This window comes from Callithrix jacchus, chromosome 10 (genome assembly GCF_049354715.1).
Source record: "Callithrix jacchus isolate 240 chromosome 10, calJac240_pri, whole genome shotgun sequence".
Lineage (NCBI taxonomy): Eukaryota > Metazoa > Chordata > Mammalia > Primates > Cebidae > Callithrix > Callithrix jacchus.
The window spans coordinates 19,051,910-19,075,711 of NC_133511.1; the positions used below are offsets into that span (position 1 = coordinate 19,051,910).

General features: G+C 50.5%; 1 protein-coding gene and 1 long non-coding RNA gene across 7 annotated transcripts in view; one reads left to right on the forward strand and one right to left on the reverse strand.

Moving 5' to 3' along the window:
* LOC128929085 (uncharacterized) overlaps positions 1 to 7,983 on the forward strand; it is a 45,276-nt gene extending 37,293 nt beyond the window's left edge. For all 6 annotated transcript variants that reach the window (XR_008474999.2, XR_013523079.1, XR_008475000.2 and 3 more), the window contains 2 exons: positions 2,516 to 2,610; positions 3,209 to 7,983. This is a non-coding gene — a long non-coding RNA (uncharacterized LOC128929085). The remainder of the gene's footprint in view (positions 1 to 2,515; positions 2,611 to 3,208) is intronic.
* THY1 (Thy-1 cell surface antigen) lies at positions 6,406 to 12,036 on the reverse strand. Its single transcript, XM_009006981.5, has 4 exons — positions 11,899 to 12,036; positions 9,113 to 9,173; positions 8,286 to 8,621; positions 6,406 to 7,742 (listed from the first exon to the last, which is right to left on the reverse strand). The coding sequence occupies exons 2-4, from the start codon at positions 9,147 to 9,149 to the stop codon at positions 7,630 to 7,632; spliced, it is 486 nt and encodes a 161-aa protein (XP_009005229.1). The 5' UTR covers positions 9,150 to 9,173; positions 11,899 to 12,036; the 3' UTR covers positions 6,406 to 7,629.
* Positions 12,037 to 23,802: the final 11,766 nt, after the last annotated feature.

A 23,802-nucleotide genomic window follows, 5' to 3' on the forward strand; every position in this document is an offset into this window, starting at 1 on the left:
CTGTCAAAGGTTTAAAAGACTCAGTGAAACAGGATTACAGGTCAGTGTAAAACAGGAGTACAGAAGATCGTAAAGGCAAGCAGAGGTTTTGTAGAAAACCCTCAGCTTGTTTAACATTGAAAAGACTCACTTTAAAAAATAATCAGAGTTCATAAAAAACAGCACGAAGTATAAGAAATTATATTGAAAAACCACAAAATGTTTATTTACTCAGCTAATTTCTTAAAATTAAAGGTAAAGAAGAAAAAATTTTGATAACCAATAGTAGAGCAATACTCCTAGAAAACTTTGTCCTTTTAACAGACAGAAAACCAAATTCTAACTTTACATCAGTAGATTACTGTGTTATTATTTTTAAAAAAAACCCTTATAGATAAAATCTGTGTTATCTTAATAGTTTGACCATGATAAAGTGACTTTCTTATTCTTTTTCTTTTGTTTCCTCTGACTGTGTATTTTCAAATAGCCTGTCTTCAAGCTCACTACTTCTGCTCGATCAATTCTTCTATTAAAGACTCCGATGCAGTCTTCAGTATGCCAATTGCCCCACGGTTCTTTCGAAATATTTCAGTGTCGTTGTTAATTTGTCTGATAGAATTGTGAATTCATTCTCTGTGTCATCTTGAACTTTTTTATTTCCTTAAAACAGCCATTTTGAATTCTCTGTCTGAAAGGGCACATACCTGTGTTTCTCAGGACTGGTCCCTGGTAGCTTATTTAGTTGATTTAGTGAGATCATGTTTTCCGGGATGGTCTTGATACTAATAGATGTTTGTCTGTGTCTGGGCATTGAAGAGTTAGGTATTTATTGTAGCCTTCAGAGTCTGGGCTTGTTTGTAGCCACCCTTCTTGGGAAGGCTTTCCAGATATTTGAAAGGGCTTGGGTGCTGTGATCTAAGCTGTGTCTGCTTTAGGGCGCACTCCAAGCCCAGTAACACTGTGGTTCCTGCCTACTCGTAGAGGTACCACCTTGATGGTCTTGGACAAGATCTGGAAGAATTCTCTGGATTGCCAGGCAGAGACTCTTGTTCTCTTTCCTTTCTTTCTCTCAAACAAATGAAGTCTCTCTATGTTCAGAACCACGTGGAGCTTGAGGTGGAGTGACACTACCACCCTGTGTCCACCACCACTGGGACTGCTCTGGGTCAGACCTGAAGCTGCACAGCACTGGGTCTCACCCAAGGCCTGCTGTAAGCATTCCCTGGTTGCTGTGTTCACCCAAAGCCCTGGGGCTCTACAATCAGCAGGGGGCAAAGCCAGCTAGGCCTGTGTCCTTCCCTTCAGGGCAGCAAGTTCCTCCAGGGCCCAGAGGGGTCCAGAGGTGCCATCCTGGAGCTAAGGACTAGAGTCAAAAACCTTAGAAGTTTACCTCGTGTTCTGTTGTACTTGGCTGAGCTGGACCTCAAACCACAAGCCGCAGTCCTTCCTACTCTTCCTTCCCCTTTCCAAAGGCAGAGGAGCCTCACCCCCTGGCCACCACCACCACAGTACCAATGTTCCCCTAAGGCCCAGGGTCTCTTCAGTTAGCCTGTGGTGAATGCTGCCTGACCTAGGGCTCACCCTTCAGGGCAGTGGGCTCCTTTCTGGCCCAGGAGAAGTCTAGAAATGCTATCCAAGAGCCAAGTCCTGGAATCAGGGATCCCAAGAGCCTGCTTGGTGCTCTACCTGCTGGGGTTGAGCTGACCTAAAGTGCAAGGCAAAGTTCCCTTTACTTTTCCCTCCACTTTTCTCAAACGTAAGGAGTCTTGCCCCATAGCTGGTATAGCTGGTAATGTGCTGAGTCTCATCTGAAGCCAGCAAGTCTCAGAGTTTTACCCAAGGCCCTCGGCATAGTACCTGGGTATTGATGCTGGTTATTCAGGACCCCAAGACTCTTCAGTTAGTAGTGATGAATCCTGCCGGGGCTGGGTTGCTCCCTTCAAAGCACCAGGTTGTCTTCTGGCTAGGGTAGGTCTAGGAATGTTGTCTGTGAGGTAGGGGTCTAGAAAAGGGCCCAATTAACTCTGACCAGTGCCCTGTTCTGCTGTGGCTGAGCTGGTATCCGAGATGTGAGACAAGGTCCTCGCCACTCTTCCCTCTCCTCTCCTCATGCAGACAGAAAGGGTTTCTTTTGGAGCTGTGAGCCTTGCAGCCTGAGGTCAGGGGAGGAGTGATGCCAGCACTCCCTCAGCCATCCCAGCTTATGTCTCAGAAAGTTGTGTGCCTCCGCAGTCCACTGGCTTTGGGCTCAGTTCAGCACTAGGACTCGCCTAGGAGTTGCAGTGCTTGTGGCCTAGACGGCCTTTCAAGCTTCTTTACAGCCCCAGAGCACTGGAGCCCATGGTGGCAAGGCTTGCAGGGACTCAAGCTCACACTGCTCGGATTGGCCATTCCCCTGTGGCTAGGGCTGCTTTACATGCTCCCCCCATGGGTGGACATTAGCTGAGTTTGGCTTGGTTTTGTGTTCTGCTGTAACAGGGCACCACTGAGTTCAGTATTTCACAACGTCTGGTCTCTCCCTCTCCCCGGTGCATAGAAACACTCTCCACACCATGCTGCTGCTGCTGCCGCTGCTTTGGGATGCAGGGATGGCGTCAGCGATTCAAGATTGTGTTTCCTGCCTCCTCAGCTGTAAGTGCTCACCTGATTTTTGGTTCTTATGATGGTGCTTTTTTTGTGTATTAGATAGTTGTTAAATTGGTGTCCTTGTTGGGAGGTGACAATTAGTGGAGTCTTCTATTCTGCCATCTTCCTCTTCCTCAATATGCCCTTTCTTGGAAATCCTTCCTTCCTTCCTTCCTTCCTTCCTTCCTTCCTTCCTTCCTTCTTTCCTTCCTTCCTTCTTTCCTTCCTTCCTTCCTTCCTTCCTTCCTTCCTTCCTCCTTCCTTCCTTCTTCCCTCCTCTTTCTTTTCTTTTCTTTCTTTCCTTTCTTTCTCCTTCCTTCCTTCTTTCCTTTTCGTTCTTTCGAGACAGAGTCTTGCTTTGTCACCTAGACTGGAATGCAGTGGTTCCATCTCAGCAGCTCACTGTAGCCTCTGCCTCCCAGGTTCAAATGATTCTTGTGCCTCCTGGCTTCAAGCGATTCATCTGCCTTGGCCTCCCAAAGTACTAGAATTACAGGCTTGAGCTATCTTACCAGGCTGTCTTGTTTTCTTTCATCTTTATTACTTTTAGTAGTCTTTATTACACATATTAATTAGAATTCTCTTTTATTTTTATTTTTTTCAGGTGAGATCTCTGTCACCCAGGCTGGGAGTGCAGTGGTGTGATCTTGGCTCATTGTACGTCTGCCTTCTGGGCTCAAGTAATCCTCCTACTTCAGCCTCCTGAGTAGCTGGGACCATAGACATATGCCACCATGCTGGGCTAATTTTTTTTATTTTTGGAGACGGAGTCTTGCTCTATTGCCCAGGCTGGAGTTCAGTGGTGCAGTCTTGGCTCACTCTAGCCTAGGTTCAAGCGATTCTTCTGCCTCAGTCTCCTGAGTAGCTGATATTACAGGTGTGTGCCACCACACCCCGCTAATATTTGTATTTTTAGTAGAGACAGAGTTTCACCATGTTGGCCAGGCTGGTTTTGAACTCTGGCCTCAAGTGATCCACCCGCCTCAGCCTCCAAAAGTGCTGGGATTATAGGCATGAACCACCACTCCTGGCCTAATTTTAAGACTTACTGAAGTGAAGCCCTAAAGGGGAAAGAGACTAGAGTCCTTTAGTCCATGTTCTTACCAAATTCAGGAACCTGCTTTACTGCAAACTTGGCAGGTGGCCTCCACCTGGCCATGCCCACTACCAGGCACTCCCTGGCACTGCTGGACAGCTCCAGCCATCACGGCGCCTTCTTGGCATGGAGCCTCACTTGGCCTCCTGGAGCCCTTGCACTGGTCCTGCACCACCCTCCATATGATATGTCTACATCCACAGGTCCCTCTGACCCCAGTTCTTCCCTGTGCCGGGCAAAGATGCCTCCTACAGGTCTGCACAGGACATGTTTCTCCTTGACTGTGTTGGAGACATTCCAGGCCCACGAGTGTCCTGAGGCCGAGAGTCCCTGTTGAGCAGAAGAGAGCTGATGGCTCTCTTGTCTGGCCAGGACTCTCTGAAGGACTCTAGCTCCAGCATTTTCTCACCAGTGACAGTGATGATTTACTTTTGACTTGGGATTTGTTTCTTTCACATGTAAAGACAGGCATGTCCTTCACAGCATGAAAGCTGCAGATTCAGAGAGGGACATCAGGTGAGGAGGTGGGAGGGATGCGTGTCACAGGTCCCCGGACACTGTGTAGATTTCTTGGTTGGCCAATGAAAGTCCCCACGTCTCATGGAGATCCCTGTGCCCTTCCCGAGGAAGCCTCTAGTGTTAGAGATGCAGATGTTTTGTGTCTCAGTGGACAATCCAGTCCAGAAATGGGGGTGTGGAGAGGGGTGTCTGTTGCTCTTGAGCAGGAATTCCATGGCCCCAGGTATGGACTTAGGTGCTGAAGGGGGACCCAGGAGAGAGGTGAGGACTGGCGAGGGGGTGGATGGGGAGGGGCCTGGGCATGTGCGCCGGAACCAGGGCTGGCCCAGCTCTCTATAATTACCTGAGTCACCACAGACATCCCACAACCTCCACAAGGCCTGCTGACTTGACCAGAGAGGGACACATGGCTGTCTTGGCCTGTGGCTGAAAGTCTGCAGGCCCCCAGCCCTCAGCAAGGTCATTCTGGGTAGGTTTATTTTATTCTTTATTTTTTTGAGACAGAGTTTCCATCCTTTGCCTAGGCTGGAGTACAGTGGTGTGATCTTGACTCACTGCAACCTCTGCCTCCTGGGTTCAAGTGAGTCTCCTGCCTCAGCCTCCTGAGTAGCTGGGATTACAGGTGCATACCACCATGCCCAGCTAATTTTTGTATTTTCAGTAGAGATGGGGTTTCGAGACTAGTCTTGAACTCCTGACCTCAAGTGATCCGCCTCCTCCCAACGTGCTGGGATATAGGCGTGAGCCACCATGCCCAGCTCTGGGAAGGTTTGTGTTGTGAGGCCTGATACCTGTTCTTCTCTTCTCCTTTCCTGAACCCTGTGGCCCTCTGGTGGCCTCTGTGGCTTCTTGAGCTAACCTTACCCACTCTGGGCCTCAGGTTCTGCTCCCTTAAACCTGGCTGCAGTGGGTGACACATCTCCCAGCTAAGAGTGTGTCTGCTCAGCTCTTCAGGGACCCTGTATTAGAGTGTGACAAAAACCCTATAGGAGGTGTCATACAGATGCGAGGCTTCACACAGTGCCACTCATTCCCTTCCAGAAAGACCTCCATACTCTAAGTCTTACTCCCTGAGGGTGGGGCGCCCCACATTTCTCTGGCATTTGATCTCCCTTCCCCCACAGTGGCTCTTCTCACCAAGAAGCCTTTCCTTGGCACATTGCTTGCAGCCCAAGCAGGGGTGAGGGAGAGGGGCCTGTCTCAGGGGTGTTCCTCTCTTCGGGGAGCTGTGGGCTGGCAGTATGTTGCTAAGTGGTCGTCAGCCTCCCAGCCCGGGACACCGACAGCTCCTCCTCCTCTCTTTGCGCATGGTAACTACAGGGGTGGCAGGCAAGGCAGAGAGGTTGATGGGAGGTAGCAGGAGTGAGAGCCGGCGGCATCATTTAGATCTGCGACCTTTAAGAGAAACTCTTAGAGCAATCGTTCCACCCAGTGCTAAATGTCAGATGAGTCAGCCTCTGGGTAGCTGTCACCTTCCTCCCCCAAATCTCTGGCAAAGCAGGGAGGCTGGCTTGGGGCTGCCTCTCTAACTCTGACAGCAATTGGAACCCACAGCTATCCTGCGGTCGCCCTCTAGCCCCCAATCCCAGGATGCTCGCTTCCATTTTACTCTTCACTTTTAGGGGAGGAGCCAGGATAGGGCCCAGTGTTCCCTCCCTACTCCCAAAGGACAGTATTTGTCCCCAGTCCTTTCTCCTGCCAATGCTTCTGGATTTTGGAAGTGAAGCATCGAGGACACGGGTGTCTCCCGTGGAACCTCCTCCCGTGCTCACCCTGGCAATAGTGGATGAGCCTGGAGGAGACATTTCTGAAGAACTACCAGAGCTGAGAAGAAAAAGCAGACTGCACAGCTCAGCGCAGGTTCACGCAAAGCCACCTGTGTATTCCAGAGCCAGGGCCACGTGGCTCAGCCCATGTGTTGGCAGGTGAGCATGCTGTTCCAGCCAGGCGAGTCAGCACACATGGGATGTTCGCTTATTTGTGCAAATGTGTCTCCTAGGGTCATTCTGGAAAGAAGCCCAGCATCTAGTCGTTAGCCCCCAGGGGCAGGGTCGCTACTAAGTGGTTGGGGAGAAGTCAGGGAAGCGGAAGAAGAGGTGGCGTCTCCCAGCCTCATCCGTGGAGCCCCCATCGAAGTGGGGCAGGCAGGCACTGCTGGAGGAGCGAAGGCCAGGTGGACACGAGAACAGATTCCAGAGGCTTGGTTTTATTGTGCAGTTTTCTTTTTCCTCAATGAGATGCCGTAAGCTGTGGTGGAACTATACACAGTCACAGAACAGGAAGAACCTCCGGGTGGGGGCGGGGGGTTGGGAAAAGCCATTTCCCGATAAGTGTCCGGCTCCTGGGTCTTACTCCATGGCCTGCCTCGTGCCCCACAGAGGTCCCTGAGAAGGCAGGCCTGCGGGGCAGGGGGCTGTCTGAGGGGCTCGGGCACGAGCCAGCAGGGACTGGCACTGATAGGCGAGGGGAGGAAGTGCCTCCCTTAGAAACTTGGGCCAAATCCTGTGCAGCTCTGGGACTCCACCCTATCTGACTTGGAGGCTGTGGGTCAGAGCTCTGGAAGCCCTTGGGAGCTTGGGACAGCCTGAGAGGGTCTTGCCCTCCTCTGCAGCCCTCTCCACTGCAAGCAGAGGCAGATGGGGGGCAGCAGGCCCACACTTTTAGCTTCCGTTGCCAGGGAGGGATGATGAACTCTCATCCTTTACCTCCTCCAACCCTCATCTAGCATTGCTCTCCTGGCCAAATCTGCATCTTTACTGGGTCATGCCCCAGGGCCCCTGGGGGACTTCCACATCTGTAAGGAGGGTTGTTTTTTTCTTTTTGGTTGTGGCTGAGAATGCTGGAGATGCTCAGTTCTCTCTCTCCCTCACAAGGTGGGCCACAAATTCTTGGTGGTGCCCTCACATCTGGGGTCTTTAGGCACCAGCCATGCCTGCCAAGGAGTGCTCTCCGCACAGACTATGTCTGTGCTAGGCCCAGACACAGCCCACCCACTCCTCTCTCCAGGTCTCTGGGTCTCTGGTCCCGATTGGCAAGGATGACTTCGCCAATGGCTGGTACCCCTCCATCCTACGACCCCTCACATGCTCTCACTCTCCATCAGGACCCCAATCCTGGCTTCCCTTTTCATGAACTCTCAAAGGAAAGGAAGGATAAACCCTAAATAAACCAGACAGAAGCAGCTCTGGAACAAAGAGTACAAAAAGACAGCCAGAGGTGTGCGGTGAGGCTGAGGTGCCGTGGGGGAGTAGGTAGATAATTGCATGCAGCACTGGGACTCCTGATGAGGGGTGGGGTCCCCACTTCTCCTCGAGGTATGAGGGATGGGGGGAGGGGGTCAGCTGACTCAGAGAAGTAGGATCTCTGCACTGGAACTTGAGGCCTCCTGTCTCCTCCATGGGCCCCACCAGTCACAGGGATATGAAATCCGTGGCCTGGAGGAGGGAGAGCGAGAGCAGGAGCAGCAGTAGCCATGAGGTGTTCTGAGCCAGCAGGCTGATGCCCTCACACTTGACCAGTTTGTCTGTGGAAAGAGAAGGGGGTTGGGGGCAGGGCAGGAAGGAAGAGGGATCAGGACTCAGGCAGGCACAGGCCCAAAGCAAGGGTGTGCTGCCCCAAGGGAGGGGGGCACTGTGATGTTTTATCTGGGACCAGGAGCAGCCTGGTCTCACAGTACCAGCCATCATTCCCACCTGCAGATTACTGACCTCTTGTACACATATCATCTTAAGAAAACCTTACTAAACATCATCATAAGAAAACTGGCTGAGGGAGGTGGTGTCGTCCCTGTTTTCCAGCTGGGGAGAAGGAAGATTGGGGAGGCCAAGGGCCTTGCCCACAGTTCTGGTGGAAGAATCTACCACACTACTCTGCCTGTCTGACTGGCCCTGAGCTCTTCACCCCATTCACACTGAAGGCAATGGTTTCCCAGTTGATCAGGTAGCAGTTGGGAGTGGGTGAGAGAGTTATACAGCTATTCTCCTCTCCAGCCCAGCCAAGGGAACTGCCTGCTGTCCCCGAGTCTGGCTCTCCCAGCTCACTTGGCCTTGTTAGGGGCTTGCCTCACCTCTGAGCACAGTGACGTTCTGGGAGGAGATGGGTGGGGAATGGCCAGAGTGGTGGAGTGCGCATGTGTAGGTCCCCTCGTCCTTGCTGGTGAAGGCGGATAAGTAGAGGACCTTCATGTTGTATTTGCTGGTGAAGTTGGTTCGGGAGCGGTATGTGTGCTCAGGCACCCCCACAGTGCCAAAGAGCACGTGCTTCTTTGTCTCACGGGTCAGGCTGAACTCGTACTGGATGGGTGAGCTGGTAGTATTCTCATGGCGGCAGTCCAGACGAAGGCTCTGGTCCACCAGGCAAGCCGTTAGGCTGGTCACCTTCTGTCCTCGGGAGACCTGCAAGACTGGCACCAGCAGTGCCTCCTTCAAATTGGAGGAGCCTAAGGCGCAGGGGCCTCCCACCCACTTAAAGTGGAGAGATGGGCCTGGCTAGGAAGGGGATCGGGGTCTGCTTTCTGAGTGCCTTTCCCCACCCCAGGGGTCCCAGAGGGTCAGTTTAACTTCTCTGCAGACCCCAGCCTCCCTCCCCAGTCTGCTGGAGCCTTGGATTTTATCAATGTATTTCAAGGACAGGAGGTCTTGGGGAGTTGATGCAGGTTCTGGGTTCCCATCTGGGGACTCTAGTTCAATAGCATGAGGCAGGGTTCAGCAAATGGTTTCCAAAAGCCACCTCAGGCCATCAGAATATCAGAGAGGTGGAGTGGCTGACTTTGGGATGAACAAGAGCCCTCTCTTTGTCATCTGCACTTTTCTGAGGCTGTGAGGGAGAATCTGCTTCTCTGGAGGGAAGGAAGCCAGGGTGCCTGGAGCCCCAACCCTGCCCAGTGCCGGGTACCTGTTAGCAGCAGAGCAATGCTGATGGCAGGGTTCATGGTTCTGGAAGCTCAGTCCAGGATCTGGGGTGGGAACAGGATGTGAGTCAGCCAAGGTGTGCCACACTTACCGCCAGGGCTGGGGACCCCTGGGAACATGACATAATGGCTATGGCAGACATCTGAGTCCCTCTCTCCATCCCCCCTTTCCTCCCTACTTCTCACTGAACCTGATACTGCCACTGGCTCTTTCCTGCTCAGGGAAAGCAAGGAAGGAGGGAGAACAAGCCCTGTCATAGTATGTGTCTGTGCTTGGCCATGGAGCACTTACTAGCTAGGTGACTTTAAAGTGAGTTTACCACTCTTTCTCCTCTTTTTTTTGAGACGAAGTCTCACTCTTGTTGCCCAGACTGTAGTGCAATGGTGCGATCTTGGCTCACTGCAACCTCCACCTCCTAGGTTCAAGCAATTCTCCTGCCTCAGCCTTCTGAATAGTTGGGACTACTGGCGTGAGCCACCATGCCTGGTTAATTTTTTGTATTTTTAGTAGAGATGGGGTTTCATTGTGTTAGCCAGGATGGTCTCGATCTCCTGACCTTGTGATCATCTGCCCACCTTGGCCTCCCGAAGTGCTGAGATTGTAGGCATGAGCCCCTGTGCACAGCTTCTCCTCCTCTTACAGTAACATAGTGTATGGTAATGTAAGACCTATGAGGCCTGGAGTTTCCTATTTTTTTTTTTTGAGACAGTCTCACTCTGTCGCCAGGTGCCAGGCTGGAGTGCGGTGGCGCAATCTCGGCTCACTGCAATCTCCGCCTCCTGGGTTCAAGAATTCTCCTGCCTCAGCTACCCGGGTAGCTGGGACTACAGGCGCGCGCCACCACGCCCAGCTAAGTTTAAAAAATTTTTTTTAGTAGAGACGGAGTTTCACCATGTTGGCCAGGATGGTTTTGATCTCTTGACCTCATGATCCACCCGCCTCAGCCTCCCAAAGTGCTGGGATTACAGGCGTGAGCCACCGCGCCTGGCCTCCTATTTTTTTTTGTTAATTAATGGTGGTAAAATACAAAAAGCAACAATGACGATTTTCACCATTTAAATTCAGTACTTAAATTCGGTATACTCAGCAGTGCAGAATACATTCACATTGCTGTGCAGCCCATCTCCGGAACTCTTTTTGTCTTTCAAAGGAAAACTCTGTATCCGTTAAACAAAGATTCCCCATTTTGGGACTTCCCATTTCCTGTTCAGAAGAAAATTCCTAATGCTCATAAGCGTTTCTATTTGGAGATTACTGGCATATAGCATACATTCCAAAGTTATTTATTGTGAATGAATGAATGGATCTCTCTGAATCTTAAGTACTCACCGGGTTATGATGGGGGTTAAGGAAAACAACCAACATCTGGCGATGACTGCTTCATATAAGTGAGCCACAAATCCCTAAGTCATTCGCCATCCCCGGTGAATGGCTAGAGACCATCCACCATGGCTAAGGATGCTCCCAGACAGGGAGCATCTATTCCTATCTGGAGAGGGCACAAGCTAAGCGTGTTCCTGGAGGAGGGAAAGCCACAGTGATCTCCGAGTGTATGTGAGCCAAGTATGCTTCCCAATTTCCAGCTCTCTGGAGTTCTGGCACTGCAGTTTTCCAGTCCAGTTTCAATAGCCTCCCTGACTAGGCTGTGTGCCTGGTCTTTTTTTTTTTTTTGGCAGCCTTGTTTGAACCAACTCTTGGCGAGGCGTTACGGAGCAGGTAGCCTAGCCTGTCCGCAGAGCAGTGCTCGCCCAGGAGAGGCCACAGAAGGGGCGCGCGCCCGCGAGCGCGCGCGGGGCATTGCCTCGGTTGCGTGCTCCCGGGTGCGCAGGGCGCGCCACTCGCCGAGTTCAGGGTCTCTGGCGCTCAGCCTCTTGACGGGTGAGGCTAGGATCCCGCAGCAGCTGCAGCTACAATTAATTCTCTCTCTGTCCCGGGGTGGAGCTGCTGCCCCGGACCAGATCCAGGAGGAAAGGGGGTCGGCATCTGGTTTTTGATTCAAGGACTCTGGCTTGAGATCATGTGCAGGCTTGAGATCGGAGGGGAAGGGGGAGCAGTGGCCAGGGCAAGAGAGGGAAGAAATGGATCTGAGGCTGGAGAGGATAGAGGAGCCAGGAGAGGGGTAGAGGGCGGCTGGGGAGGTGCAGTCTGTATTCATTTCCTCTGCTCTGTGTCCTCACGGTCCAGACCCAGAAAAGGTCTGCTCTTCTTCCCTCTCCAGCCCTCGGTGGGCCTCACCCGTACTCCATTTTCGTTTTCCAGTCCTTTCCTTTTCCCATTGACTCCCCCTTCCCCCTCTCTCATCCTCTTCCAGTTCTCCCCTCCCCCGTCCGCCCGCCTTCCACCCAGTCCCCGCCTGCGGCACTGCGGTTTCCTTCTCCTGTGCCCCGCACCCAGCCCGCCGCGGGGTCACCGGGCAGAGATCCCCTCTAGCTCGCCATCCTCCGTCCTGTCCCCGCAGTTTAATCCGTCCTCCTCCCCACCTATGCGAGCTGGATTTGGGGAATCTGGGTGGTGCATAGAAGCACAGGCTGTCCTTGGTGTCCTTCCTCCCTGTTCTCCAGCGCCCCAGCCCCAGACACCCGTCCTCCGGTGGGTGAAAGCCCCGGAGTGCCTTCCCCGAAAGGCGTCGGGGTGCGGCGCGGCCCCTGCCAAGTAGAAGCATCCCACTCCTGCCCCTGCCTGGAAAGCAGGCCCCTCCCTAAGCTCTGCGCCCTCCTTCCCCGGGCGCCCTCCGACCGTGGCCCGAAGTCTAGTGTTGGGACGGCTTGCCTGGGCGTTTGACGGCTGTCCCGAGCCCCAGGTCCCGCCGGCTCCAGTTTCCACCTGGACTGGGGTCTTCCGCTGCTGCAACCTCCTCCGAACGCGCCGCCGCCCGTTGCTGCACCCAGCTCGGAGCCCGCAGTTTTCACCAGGGATGGAGGAGAGGGGGAGTGTAGAGCCGGGGGCTCAGCCAATCAGAGGCGGAGATGGGGAGAGCAAGGATGCAAGGTGGGGTGGGGGGTGGGGAAGGAAGAGAAGGCGGTCCCTTATTGGTGTGGGAGTGGCAGGTGGCGGTAGAAGGGGACCCTCACCCTGTGCTGGCAGGCCTGGCCAGGGACAGGAGAGTTCGGGACCCCAGGGTTCAGGCTGGGGCATCCCAAAGAACAGTAGCCTCCTCCCCGAGCCCCGCGATGGTCGTTCCCCTTTTAAGGCTTTAACCCTTTCTTCAGACCTATTCTTCAGAAGTCTGTGGGAAAACCAGAGTGTAAGCGGTGCAGGATGCAGGCCCGGAGCGCCCACGCCTCCGCATTTCCTTTTCAGCTGGAGCCCACCTCCTCCGGAGCCTTGAGTGAGAGGTTTTGGAATATTCCAGTCTTTCTGAAAGGAAGCTGGCTGGGTGTTTCTCAGTGTCGGAGCAGGCCTTCCAAGCAAGGCAGGCCCTGCACCCGCCCTATCCGTCCCTAGTCCCTAGCCCCATTTCGCCCCCTCATCTATTCCAGAGCACCCGGCTCCTCAGAGGGCCTGCAGGCGCTTTCTGCTCTGGACATCACGTCTTCTTCATCTCCTGGGCTGGCACCTTCTGGCCCAGACAGCTGGAAGTTTCTTCTGGCTTTCCTGAGTACAGTCTGCTTGTTTGGTCTTCAGACCAGGGAAGGAGTGTTGCCTCTGAGCAGGCACTGTGCTGGGCACATTATATTCATGGCCACCGTTACCCCATGGCCACCTGCTGGGTTTATCTCATCTCAATCCTCATCCCCTGTCTTGGCTGGTAAGTGGGAGAGCTGGCGAATTGACCTAGGCGGTGGAACCCCAGCTCTCAAGGGTGAGCCATTCCTCTCCCTCATCCCAGCCCAGTGGGAGAGGAGAGAGAGGAACTCTGGGAAAGAAGAGGAGACAGCCCCACAGAAAGGATTAGATTGAGGCCAGCTCCTGATCACCTGGGACACTCCTGATAACCCACCAATTGGATGTCACCAGAAGCCCTAGGCTCATTTTTGTAGACAGTGCTGATGACTTATCTCCCACTCACAAGCATGGTGAATTTTTTAGAATTAATGTTTGATTGATTTGTATCTTTCCCACCTCTTTATGAATTCTGGTTCGACATTCTGTGGGCCGGGCCGGCCTCCCCGCTATGGGCCTGCCTGTTCTCCTGTTTCTTCATGGAAATCAGCTCTGGCACCCTTCCTGCAGTATCAGAAACTGCAGTGGCACTGTTGGAAGCCACTGTTGGAAGCTTGCAAATGGGAGATTTGCTTGGTTTCCCAGCATTTAGAGTGATGGAGCATGCTTATTGGAATGAGCCTTGCAGATGGTTAGTCCAAAGGGGTTATTCCCTTTGGCAAACCACAGAGGCTTCTAGGGCATTTTATGGAAAATGCAGCGGGCCTTGCCCATCTAGGACCTCCTTAATCTAGTACTAGAGCCAGCAGAGTCTGTACTTTTCTCACACTCCCCAGGATCTGGGGACTCTAACACATGATCTGGTAAGACTGTCCCTCTTTATAGGTGAGCTGACCTGGCTTCTTGTTCATAGGGTGCTTTTAAATGCCATGGATGTCCTCGCCCCTGGCTGCTGACCTTCCTCGTACCCTCAAATCCATCCCAGCCATCTTCCCATTCATCTATCTGCTGCATTCCAGACACGCCGGCTCTGGCTTCTCTCTGTCACTTCATGGCAGTGTGCTCCTTCCTACTTAGCAGCTTTCTGATTCTGAGTCCAGGGCTCTTAACTGCGGAAGGCATCTGGGCTGTGCTGGCTGAGACCCTGGATGCTCTGTTTCCCACTCTTTGGCCCTGTCTCTGAGTGTTGCTGGCTGGAAGGCCTGGCAGTGCTATTTTGATAAGGTTATGAGGACCTGGCCTAATTTCTGGGTCCCCAGGCACCTTGCTTTCAGGAAGGGAAGGGAGTAGAGACTGTAGAAGGTGTGGCAATTCCGTGTCTGCTAAAGCAAGATCTCTGATTGGATGGAATTAATGGCTCAGATGAGACATCTGAGGTCAGGGGCGAGGGCACAAAGTGGTGGAGGGAGGAGATTTAAAAACTCCATTTACTGTGGACAGGATAGAGGAGGTGAAAGCAGCAAGGCTTTAGAGGAATCTGGCTAAGGCAAGACGTCCTGCCAGAAGGCTGTGGTGGCCTTGTTGGTCGCTTAGACCTCTCTTCTCCCACCATCTCCTGTTGTCCCACTCAGAGACACATGGCGATAAAAACTCTTCTAAAAACGCACAGTCCTTTAGGGTGATCTAGGGACTGCCAGCTATTCACTTGTTTTATCAGATTGTCTTTGTAGAATTACAGAAATGGCTAAAGCTGCCTCATCTTTCAAATTATATTTTATTTTTGAGACAGAGTCTCACTTTGTTGCCCAGGCTAGAGTTCAGTGGTGCAATCACCGCTCACTGAACCCTTGACCTCCTGGGCTCAAGCAATCTTCCCGCCTCAGCCTCCTGAGTAGCTGGGACCATAGGCACTTGCCACTCTGCCTAGCTAATTACACTTTTTTTTCCTTTTTGTTAAGATGGGATCTCACCGTGTTGCCCAGGCTGATCTTGAACGCCTGGGCTCAAGCTGTCCTCCCATCTGGACTCTCAAAATGTTGGGATTACAGGCACGAGCCTCTGCACCTGGCTTGCCCCACCATTTTATAGCTGGGACCCGAGGCCCAAGAAAGGTAATGGTTTGTCAAGGTCAGACAAGTATTTAGAAGCATGGTCTGGACTATTAGATCTTAGGTCTCCTGACTCCGTGTACACTGCTGTCTAGTGCTCCCAGGGTGGGCCCTCAGATCTCTGCTAGAATCATTTTTCTGGTTCATGGTAAAATGAGTGAAACAAGGACAGTGCAGTTTACATCGAGGTGATAGCTGTCAGGTTATCACCTTGTTTTGGTTTTTTTATTCTTCACCCTACTGATGAGGGAGAGATTCCCACCCCCTAAAGTTATGAGGTTCATGATATGACCTCAACACTGGACGAATGAGCTCAGCAGCGGTTTATTAGTCACATATAGTCATACCTGGAGGGATACACTGCTTGCAATGAATTGCTACATAGGAGTTGCACTAAGAAGCAGAGTGGAGATTACCAGGAACTATCAGAGGCAGGCTTTGTAATGTCAAAATGGTGGAATGCCCCCTGTTTTCTATAAGAGGATGTGATTGGCTGTTTGAGTAATTCTGTGAGCTGGCAGGTGCTGAATCCCACTAGTCAGGGATGAGCGGAAATTGTGCCTGGCTGCCACAGTGAGAGTTGTTTGGCTGGGGCACCTCATCCGCAAAGTAAGGAGGGGACCTGGCAATTAGGCCATTTGTGGTCTCCCTGCTATCAAGGCAGCCATAATATTGAGCTCTAATCTTTGACTAATTGAGACTATGTATTTGCCTTTCCTATACTTCCATTCGAAGGTTGTACCTTTCCACTTTTCTGAAGGAGGAGGTAGTAGATGGTGTGTGTGTGTGTGTGTGTATTTAATGTCCTACTTTATAAAAAAAACATTGGCCACTTTCTCTTAATCCTCAAACTTCTTTGGAAATGTGATTGAGTCCATGAAATGAAAAATCTTGAAATCACTGCTCTGCACTCTGCTACCTCTCCTAACCTCTAGTTGAAGACAACTCCCTGAGTGAGGTCAGCTCCCTGAGGAGCTGCATGTTGGGTTGGAGAATGTGACAAATAAAAACTAAACATTATCTGTTGGAATGCAGGGCAGAAGTTGAGAGAAAGCACCAATAGAGATATAATTTAATCTTTGATAGTTATTTATTTAAAAAAGTTTATTCACGGATATTTTAATTGATCAAATAATTAAGACATTATTGGCACCAATAATGTTCCAGGCACAGGGCTAGACTCTAGGTATACAAAGATCAATAGAACACAACCTGAAAGGTTCCAATGGCAGAAACAGAAATGATACATGGACGTTTAGAAAAAAATAGGGCAGACACAGTGGTAGGAATGTGTAAAGGGTACCGTGGGAGTCCAGAGAAGGGATAGATGATGACCCAATCCGTCAGAGGGGGCTTTTTGGAGGCTAGGCATAAAAAGAGCTTGTAAAGATAAATTTGAGTTGCCCAGGTATGGTAGACTGTCACATCAATGGCCTCCAGTGAGTCATGCCTCCCGGTGCCCATGCTTTTGTGCGATCCCCTTCTGCACTGACTCTGGGCTTGGCCATGTGCCTTGCTTTGGCCAATGGGCCATCAGCAAATGTGATGAAAGCAGAAGCTTGTGAAATGTTTGTACATGACGACTTGCTTTTTTGGAGTTCAGTTGCCACTTGAGGAAGTCTGAACTGTCTCAGTTTACATCAATCACCATTTGGCATCTGCCAGCCCCCAGTTGACCTTCCACGGGACCGCACAGGCATGTGATCACAAAGGCATGCGTAATTCCAAGTGATGCCATACAGAAGAGAAATGAACCACCCAGATAAGGCTACTGTGGTGATTCTAAAACATGGACACAAATTCTTTGACATTCCTTCATCAAGAGGTGACATCTATGTCCCCTTGTCTTAAATCTCAATGGGCTTGTGACTGCTTCAGCCAATAGAGTAGGACAGATGTGATGCTAGGAGACTTCTGCACTGAGGCCTTACAAGGCCACATAGCTTCTGTGCCTTTTCCCAGAACAATCACTCTTGGAGCCAACATGGAAGACATCTGGGTATCCACCCTGCAGCCACCATGCCTGGCTCCAGGCAATTTCAAGTAAGGAGGGACTCGTAGGTGGCTGGAACAAGGATGACTCGTGTTAGGGAGTGGTGGAACAGTTGGCCAAAACAAAGTTGTTCATGGTAACTCTGACAACAGAAGATGTGCCTAATGAATTTGTAGATTTGGCTAAAGGGACCTGGAGACAGAATGCTCAAAGTGTCGTTTGAGTGTTCCTAATTGGCATGATAAAGTATTACAAGAGAGCTGAGCTACAAAAGGACCTGCTCAGTTTTTTAGGTGGAAAGAAAACTGGTTTTCATTGCCATTCTATTAGGCAGTGGGCTCTTAAAATTAAAACTGGCCTAAAGGTAAAGATCAAATCAAGGGTATGATTTTACAACCTCTGTTAAGACCCCAGGAGACTTAAATGGTGTTCAGTAGACCTTCTTGACAAAACAGAAGGGTTTCTAAGAATGCTAAGGACGTTGTCCTTGCCAGACACTGTGGCTCATGCCTGTAATCTCAGCGCTTTGGGAGGTCGAGGCAGGAGGATTGCTTGAACCCAGGAGTTTGAGATCATCCTGGGCAACATGAGACCTCATCTCTTCAAAAAATAAAAAGCTAACTGGGCATGCTGTCACATGTCTGTGATCCCAGATTACTTGGAAAGCTAAGGTGGGAGGATCTCTTGAGCCTGAGAGGTTGAGACTTCAGTGAGGCACTCCAGCCTGGGCAACAGAACAATTCCCTGTCTTTAAAAAAAAAAAAAAAAAAGACATTGTCCTATTGTCCTGTAGCTGAAGTGGAGTCTTTTTGAAATTAATTATGTATGTGGTTTTTGATGCATGAAGTGGACCCCAATAATATTCACAGAAAACCCATAAAGTTTTAAGGAATATTGTATTGACAAAAGCTCCACCAGTTTGAAGTAAAAGGAACTGAAACAGTTCAAAAGGAAAAGAAGCCTCTGGGCCTCCAACTGTCTATGTGCAGGGAGCTGGCCCCTATACACAGGTCCTTCTCTTAGGGAAAGAAGGATCTCTTGGAAGGCAGAACCACCAGCGCAGAGAGTGTAACTAAGAGCCAGGGAGAACTGGGTCCTGTTCAAGTAACATTCCCTGCCTCTAGCACAGGGGTCCCGATGACGTGAACCTGCCTGGATTTCAGAATTGCTTTGAATTCGTGATTGCTATGTGCCTCTCATTTCTCCCCTTTTAATGGGAGTATCTATTGAGCTTATCCTGTCCCTGTGTCACCATTGTACATTGGGCTTGTGGTCTTGTCTTTTTAGTTCACAGGTCCCTGAATGAAGAGGAGCCATTCCTGAGGAATTATATATACCCAAGGAGACTCGGCCTTGGCCAGATCTGCTGCAGATTTTGAGATCATGGCCTTGGAGCCTGATGTCATGATTGGATGCTTTGGGAAGGGTGGGTGTATTTCACAAGTGGAAGGACCGCACATCTTAAGGAATAGAGGGCAGACTGTGATAGAGTGCCACATTAATGCCCTCAGCCAGTCATGTCTCTTTCACACTGACTCTGGGCTTGATTTGGTCAATAAGACTTCAGCAAACGTGGTGCAAGCAATTTCCTAAGTGCTTGCCCATCTTAGGCAAGGACCCCAGGGCCCTGTGAGGAAGCTGGAGCTGGCCACAATGGAGAGACCTGAATGGAAGTGCTGTGGCTTCCATCCCCCACCCCCACTTGGGAGTTGCCCATTACCAAGTAAAGCTTTTCCAGGATCACCCAGTGTCCAGCCCACCTGTCAACTGGCTACACATGCAGGAGTGAGCCCAGCAAACTCCGTATGGAACCGCTCCCTGACCAAACTGCTTGCCCGCAGAATAGGTGACTTTGGTTACTAGTTGGGGTGGTTTGTCACAGAATAATAGCTAACAAGGAAGCCGGGTGAGGAGAGGGAAGAGGATCTAAGACAGAGGAGGCAGAAATACAGCAAAGCAAGGCAGAGGGAGGAAAACACAGGCTGTTTTCAGTGCTCATGGCAATGAAGGCTGAGAGAGGATGAGGGAGAAATGGGGAAGGGGCAGTCGAGGAAGTCCTCATCTGTCTGGACTTGGGTATGAGGTGTCATAACAGGTTTCTTGGAAGGGTGTGGTGTGGCTGGGTAGGCGTATTCTTTAGAAAGATTACTCTGGGAGATCAGGCGCAATGGCTCACGCCTGTTATCCGAGCACTTTGGAGGGCTGAGGCAAGCTCAGGAGTTTGAAACCACCCTGGCCAATGTGGCAAAACCCTATCTTTCCTAAAATCACAAAAATTGGCTGGATGAGATGGCAGGTGCCTGTAGTCCCAACTACTCTGGAGGCTGAGACACAAGAATCACTTGAACCCGGGAGGTGGAGATTGCACCATTGCACACGAGCCTGGGTGACAGAGTGAGACTGTCTCAAAAAAAAAAGCAAGAAAGATTACTCTGGGGGCAGCATTACGAGTGATAGAGGGCCCCAGGCACCCTCTCCGCCCATAGTTCTTTGCCCTTGCAATGCACTCAACACAGAGGTAGGGAGGCAGAAAGTGGCTTCTGGGGAGGAGGGTGGTGTGATGCACACTTCCTTGGGATTGAGACCCACATTTGTCTTATTTACTGCTATAGCTCTGGAGCTTCCAGGTCCTGGCACAAAGTAGAGTCACAAAATAAAACATTTTTGGATGAACCTACGCCTTAGGTTCATAGCATTCAAGTATCATAGGTGCTGCCCATGAGGCAAGGAGAGAATTCAGAGGAGGGTTTGGGAGGAAGCAGTGGTTGTTTTCTGGAAAGAGGAAGAAGCATTCCCAAGAGACGGAGCCCCAGAAGCAAGGGTGAGGTGTGAAGTGCGCCTGGGAGCTGATCAGTGGAGGGGATGAGGGTCTGAGATAGGACATTAGCAGCGGAGGTGGAGAAGGTGGGCAGATGGGAGAGACCCAAGTCAGAGGACATTCAGCGCCTTCCTGGATGTGTTTGGGAGGCATCACAAAGACCCCCAGATTTCGGGAGTGTCTGCTCTGAAGGAGGAGAGAGAGGAAGCAACTTTGGTGCAAAAGATCATGTATTCAGTGCTGGCCATGTTGAGCTTGAGAGCCTGTGGGATGTGTACATGGAGAGGTTCAGGTGGGAGCTGAAGAGGGAGGTCGGGGCAGAGGAGAGGTAACTGCTGGTTGGCAAGTAGGTGGTAATGAGCACCCCAGGAGCGTGTGTGGACCTAGAAGAAAATAGGACCCAGTTTTAGGACCTGGTTAATATAAACTCAGGACAGGACCCGGAAGAGCGCTGACACTTAAGGGAGCGGTTGCAGCTGAGGAGTCTGAGGAGGTGGCCGGGAGGATGGAGAATGGGGAGAGGGTGAAGCCAAAGGAACAGGTGAGCTCAGTGAGGGTGTGGTCAGGAGTGTGAAGTATGGAGGAAAGTGTATCCTAACCTTTAGATTTGGCAACAGGAAGTCACCTGATGAGGACAGTTTCAGAAGCGTGTGGGAACTGAGGTCTGAAGTCATTGTTTGAAAATACAGGTTTTACTTAGGTACAGCAAGGGCCACAGGGTAGGAGACGGCCTCCACTGAAAAGATGATTTGTTATTTGTTAAACTCACAGATCCCTAGTAGGGGGCCACTGGGAAGCACTGGATTGGTCAGGAGGCACAGCGGGAGGGGCGGTTGTGGGCAGGAGCCTTTATTGTTTTCAAGGGAATGAATGGACAAGCAAGGGTGAGCAGGCTCAGGACTGGCTACATTGAATAATTTCAGTGGGCGCTGGGTTTAGGGGCTGTCCTAGTTGTATGGAACATGGCCTTGGGCGATCAGGGAGGTGGCTGGTGGCCCTGAGTGAGAGAGCCAGTAAAGGAGGCGTTTGGAGCGTGCACGCTGGACTGGTTGGGTGGGAGGGTTATCTCCGATCTCTACAAACTGGCTAACCTTGGGAGGGACAGTCACCTCAGATGTTAAAACATCATAATACAGAAAATAAAAGACATGTTTAATACAGTCATGGGTTGAGGAGTGAGTGGGGAGACAAGATGGTGGCTGCAAAGCAAAGAGGAGCTTTGTAAATGAGCCGCGGCTGGTCGAGGCCCGCAGGGCCACTTCTTCTCCCGAGGGGCTGGGCTGGGAGGTGGGTTGCAGGGTGGCTAAGAGACGGCCAGCATCTTCCGTGGAGGCCAAGACCTGCCTCCTGATGAGATCCTCCTTCTGCATGGTGGCCAGGCAGCAGCATTTGGCATGGACACTCCAGGCATGAGCTGTGGGGCTGCCCGGACTGTCAGCTTCAAACTCGTGGTTTCGGCTTGGCTGAGCTCAGCTGTTCTCAGAGTGCACCAAGCCAAAGGAGAGCCAGACAGAGCTGTCTGAGGGGTGAGGAGAGCCCCCCGAGACTGATTCAGTCTCTCCAGCAAAGAGAAAATGAATTAGTATTTTTTTTTTTTTTTTTGGCAGGGACAGCTATTGAGGGAATAAACAAGACTCATCCTTGTGGAATGTGAGCAGTTAGCTTTTTTTTTTTTTTAAATGTCTTTTGGGGAAAAATATACAAGCAGAGATCCCACAATTATCTGAGGCCACTTCCACCTCTTCCGTCACCGTCCACAGCCAGGACCATCACCAGCAAGTGTTTTGTAAGCAAGCTGCTGCTCCCTGATACACAAGCTGTAGCATCCCCACAGTCTTCCAGAGAGGCCGACAATTCCCCAACGCCCCTTGCCAGCTGGCTTCAGTTAGTAGTTGCAGAATGCAAATGAAGCCTGCTGCAGCTACTCTGGGTCCGGCTGTTCCACAGTGAGGGGAAATTCAAGTCCCAGATGGGGAAGAGGAAGAAACTCAGAAATACTTTCTCTGTGTTAGAAGTATTTCTGCTGCTCCTTGGCAGGAAGGTAAGGAGGAGAATGTCGTGGGTGTCCATTTTTTCAAAGTGCACTGCGTAGGAAAGCATGCGAGTTTCAGCTTCCCTGGGGCGCAGCCTGAGAGTCCATGTGATGATGTGTGTGGGTGTGCATGCATGTGTATGTGTGTGTGTGCACCCACGCGTGTGTGCACATGCATGGGAGTGGGCAGCAGTTGGACCTCTCTGCTCTGTCCTTTGAGCTCCCAGAGGAGGAAGGGCCAGACCTGAGGCAAGTGCTTCAAGCATGAAATTTTTCTCAGCCAAACCCTGTGAGTCATCTTTTCTCGTCTTCACCCCCTATATCCAGTCATTCATCCAAGTTTGTATTCTAGCCGCAGAATGCTCCCGAGTCAGGTCTTTCTCTCGATCCTCGCTGACACAGGCCCGGCCCTAGCAGTCTTTATCTCTCTTACTTACTCCGTTGCAGTAGCCTGCTAGCTGGTATCCTGTTTCCAGTCTCTAGCTCCATGCTGCTGCTAGAGTGATTCACCACCCCCAACTGTGTTTTTTAAAAAATCCTAATACATATGTGTGGTTCCAAATACAATGGAATAAGGAACATAGAGTAAAAAGTAAATCTTTCCTGTCCTCTAGCTGTTGCTTCAGTGATTAGCAATTGTGTAAATTCCAGAAATAATCCATGTATGTAACAATATTAGCAAATCTGTTTTTTTTTTTGGTGGGTGTGGGGAGCACACAAATGTAGTCTATTATACACTTTATTTTGCCTCTTGCTCTTTTTCAATGAACGATGTCTCTTGGGGGTCATTCTGTATGAGGACATATGAAGTTGACTTATTTTTATCAGTTGTATAATATTCCATTTTATGGACATATTACTATATATTTGATCAGTCCTGTATCAATGGCTAATTAGGTGATTTACAAACTATACTATTACAAACAATGCTCCAATGAATAATTTATGCAAATGTAATTTTATATATTTGATCTATCTGTAGGACAAATTCTTCAGAATTTGAGTGCCATTATTATTATTATTGGGTCTTGCTCTGTCGCCCACACTTGTGTGCCATGGCACAATCATAGCTCACTGCAGCCTTGAACTCCTGGGCTCAAGTGATCCTCTACCTCAGCCTCCCAAGTAGCTGGGACTACAGGTGTGTGCCATGATGCCCAATACTTTTTCTTTTTTGTAGAGATGGGATCTCACTATATTTCCCAGGCTGGTTTCAAACTCCTGGCCTCAAACTGTCTTCCAGCCTCAGCCTCCCAAAGTGATGGGAATATAAGTGTGAGCCACCATGCCCTGCTCCTTTGACTATTATTACTAAATGTTTAATTCAAATCAAATTATTTAAATGTTTTCTCTGCAAAAGATGAAGAGCATACCTCTATCTTCAGTCCAGGACTCTTCCCTGAGCTCTGACCCACTGATTAGCCATGTCTTAATATATCCACATGGGTATATCAAATCATTTACTATGTCCTAAATTGACCTCCAGTCTTTCCCATCACATAAATGGGACCCCCATGCATGCAATTGCTTAAGCCGAGCCCCCGAAGTTGTGTGTGAGGTCTTCATCCACACCTGCTTGACTAGCGATTGTGGTTCCCATGTGCTTCACTTCCTATTAGTTTTTTTTTGCCCACTTCTCTCCATGCTCTTGCACCATCAGTAACCCTTTTGACTCCACAGTCCCTTCAACTGCAGCCCTCTGTGGGAGTGATTTCATTGCCACCACTCACTGCATTTTCTGCTTCTGGACTAGTGTAGTCCTAATAGGAGCATGGCGTCCAAAGTGCTTGTGGTGTGCCAGCACCATGCCGGATATATTGCCCACACCAGCTGCTTTTCACCCTCACAGCCCCCCTTGGGGTAGCTGTACTATCACCATCCCCCTTTTGCAAACGAGGAAGCTCAGGCCCTGAGAAGTTCATCATTTGGTAAGGGGCTGAGCTCCTAAACACTATTCTTGAGTGTTCTTTGAACCTCCTAAATGATCCTCTGCCTCCACTCATGCCCCTTACAGGCATGAGTGTATGTATATGTGTGTGTGTGTGTATATACGTATATGTGTATGTGTGTGTGTATATATGTATATGTATGTGTATATATGTATGTGTATATATATATATACATATATACACATACATATCACAGATACGTTCACCTAGATGTTTCATTTTTGTAGTTT

Coding starts and splice junctions, on each gene's coding strand:
- THY1 (XM_009006981.5), bottom strand. CDS start 9,149: ATGAACCCTGCCATCAGCATTGCTCTGCTGCTAACAG. Junction 8,622..9,112: donor CATTGCTCTGCTGCTAACAG/GTACCCGGCACT, acceptor TGCTGGTGCCAG/TCTTGCAGGTCTCCCGAGGA. Junction 7,743..8,285: donor GAACGTCACTGTGCTCAGAG/GTGAGGCAAGCC, acceptor CTCTTTCCACAG/ACAAACTGGTCAAGTGTGAG.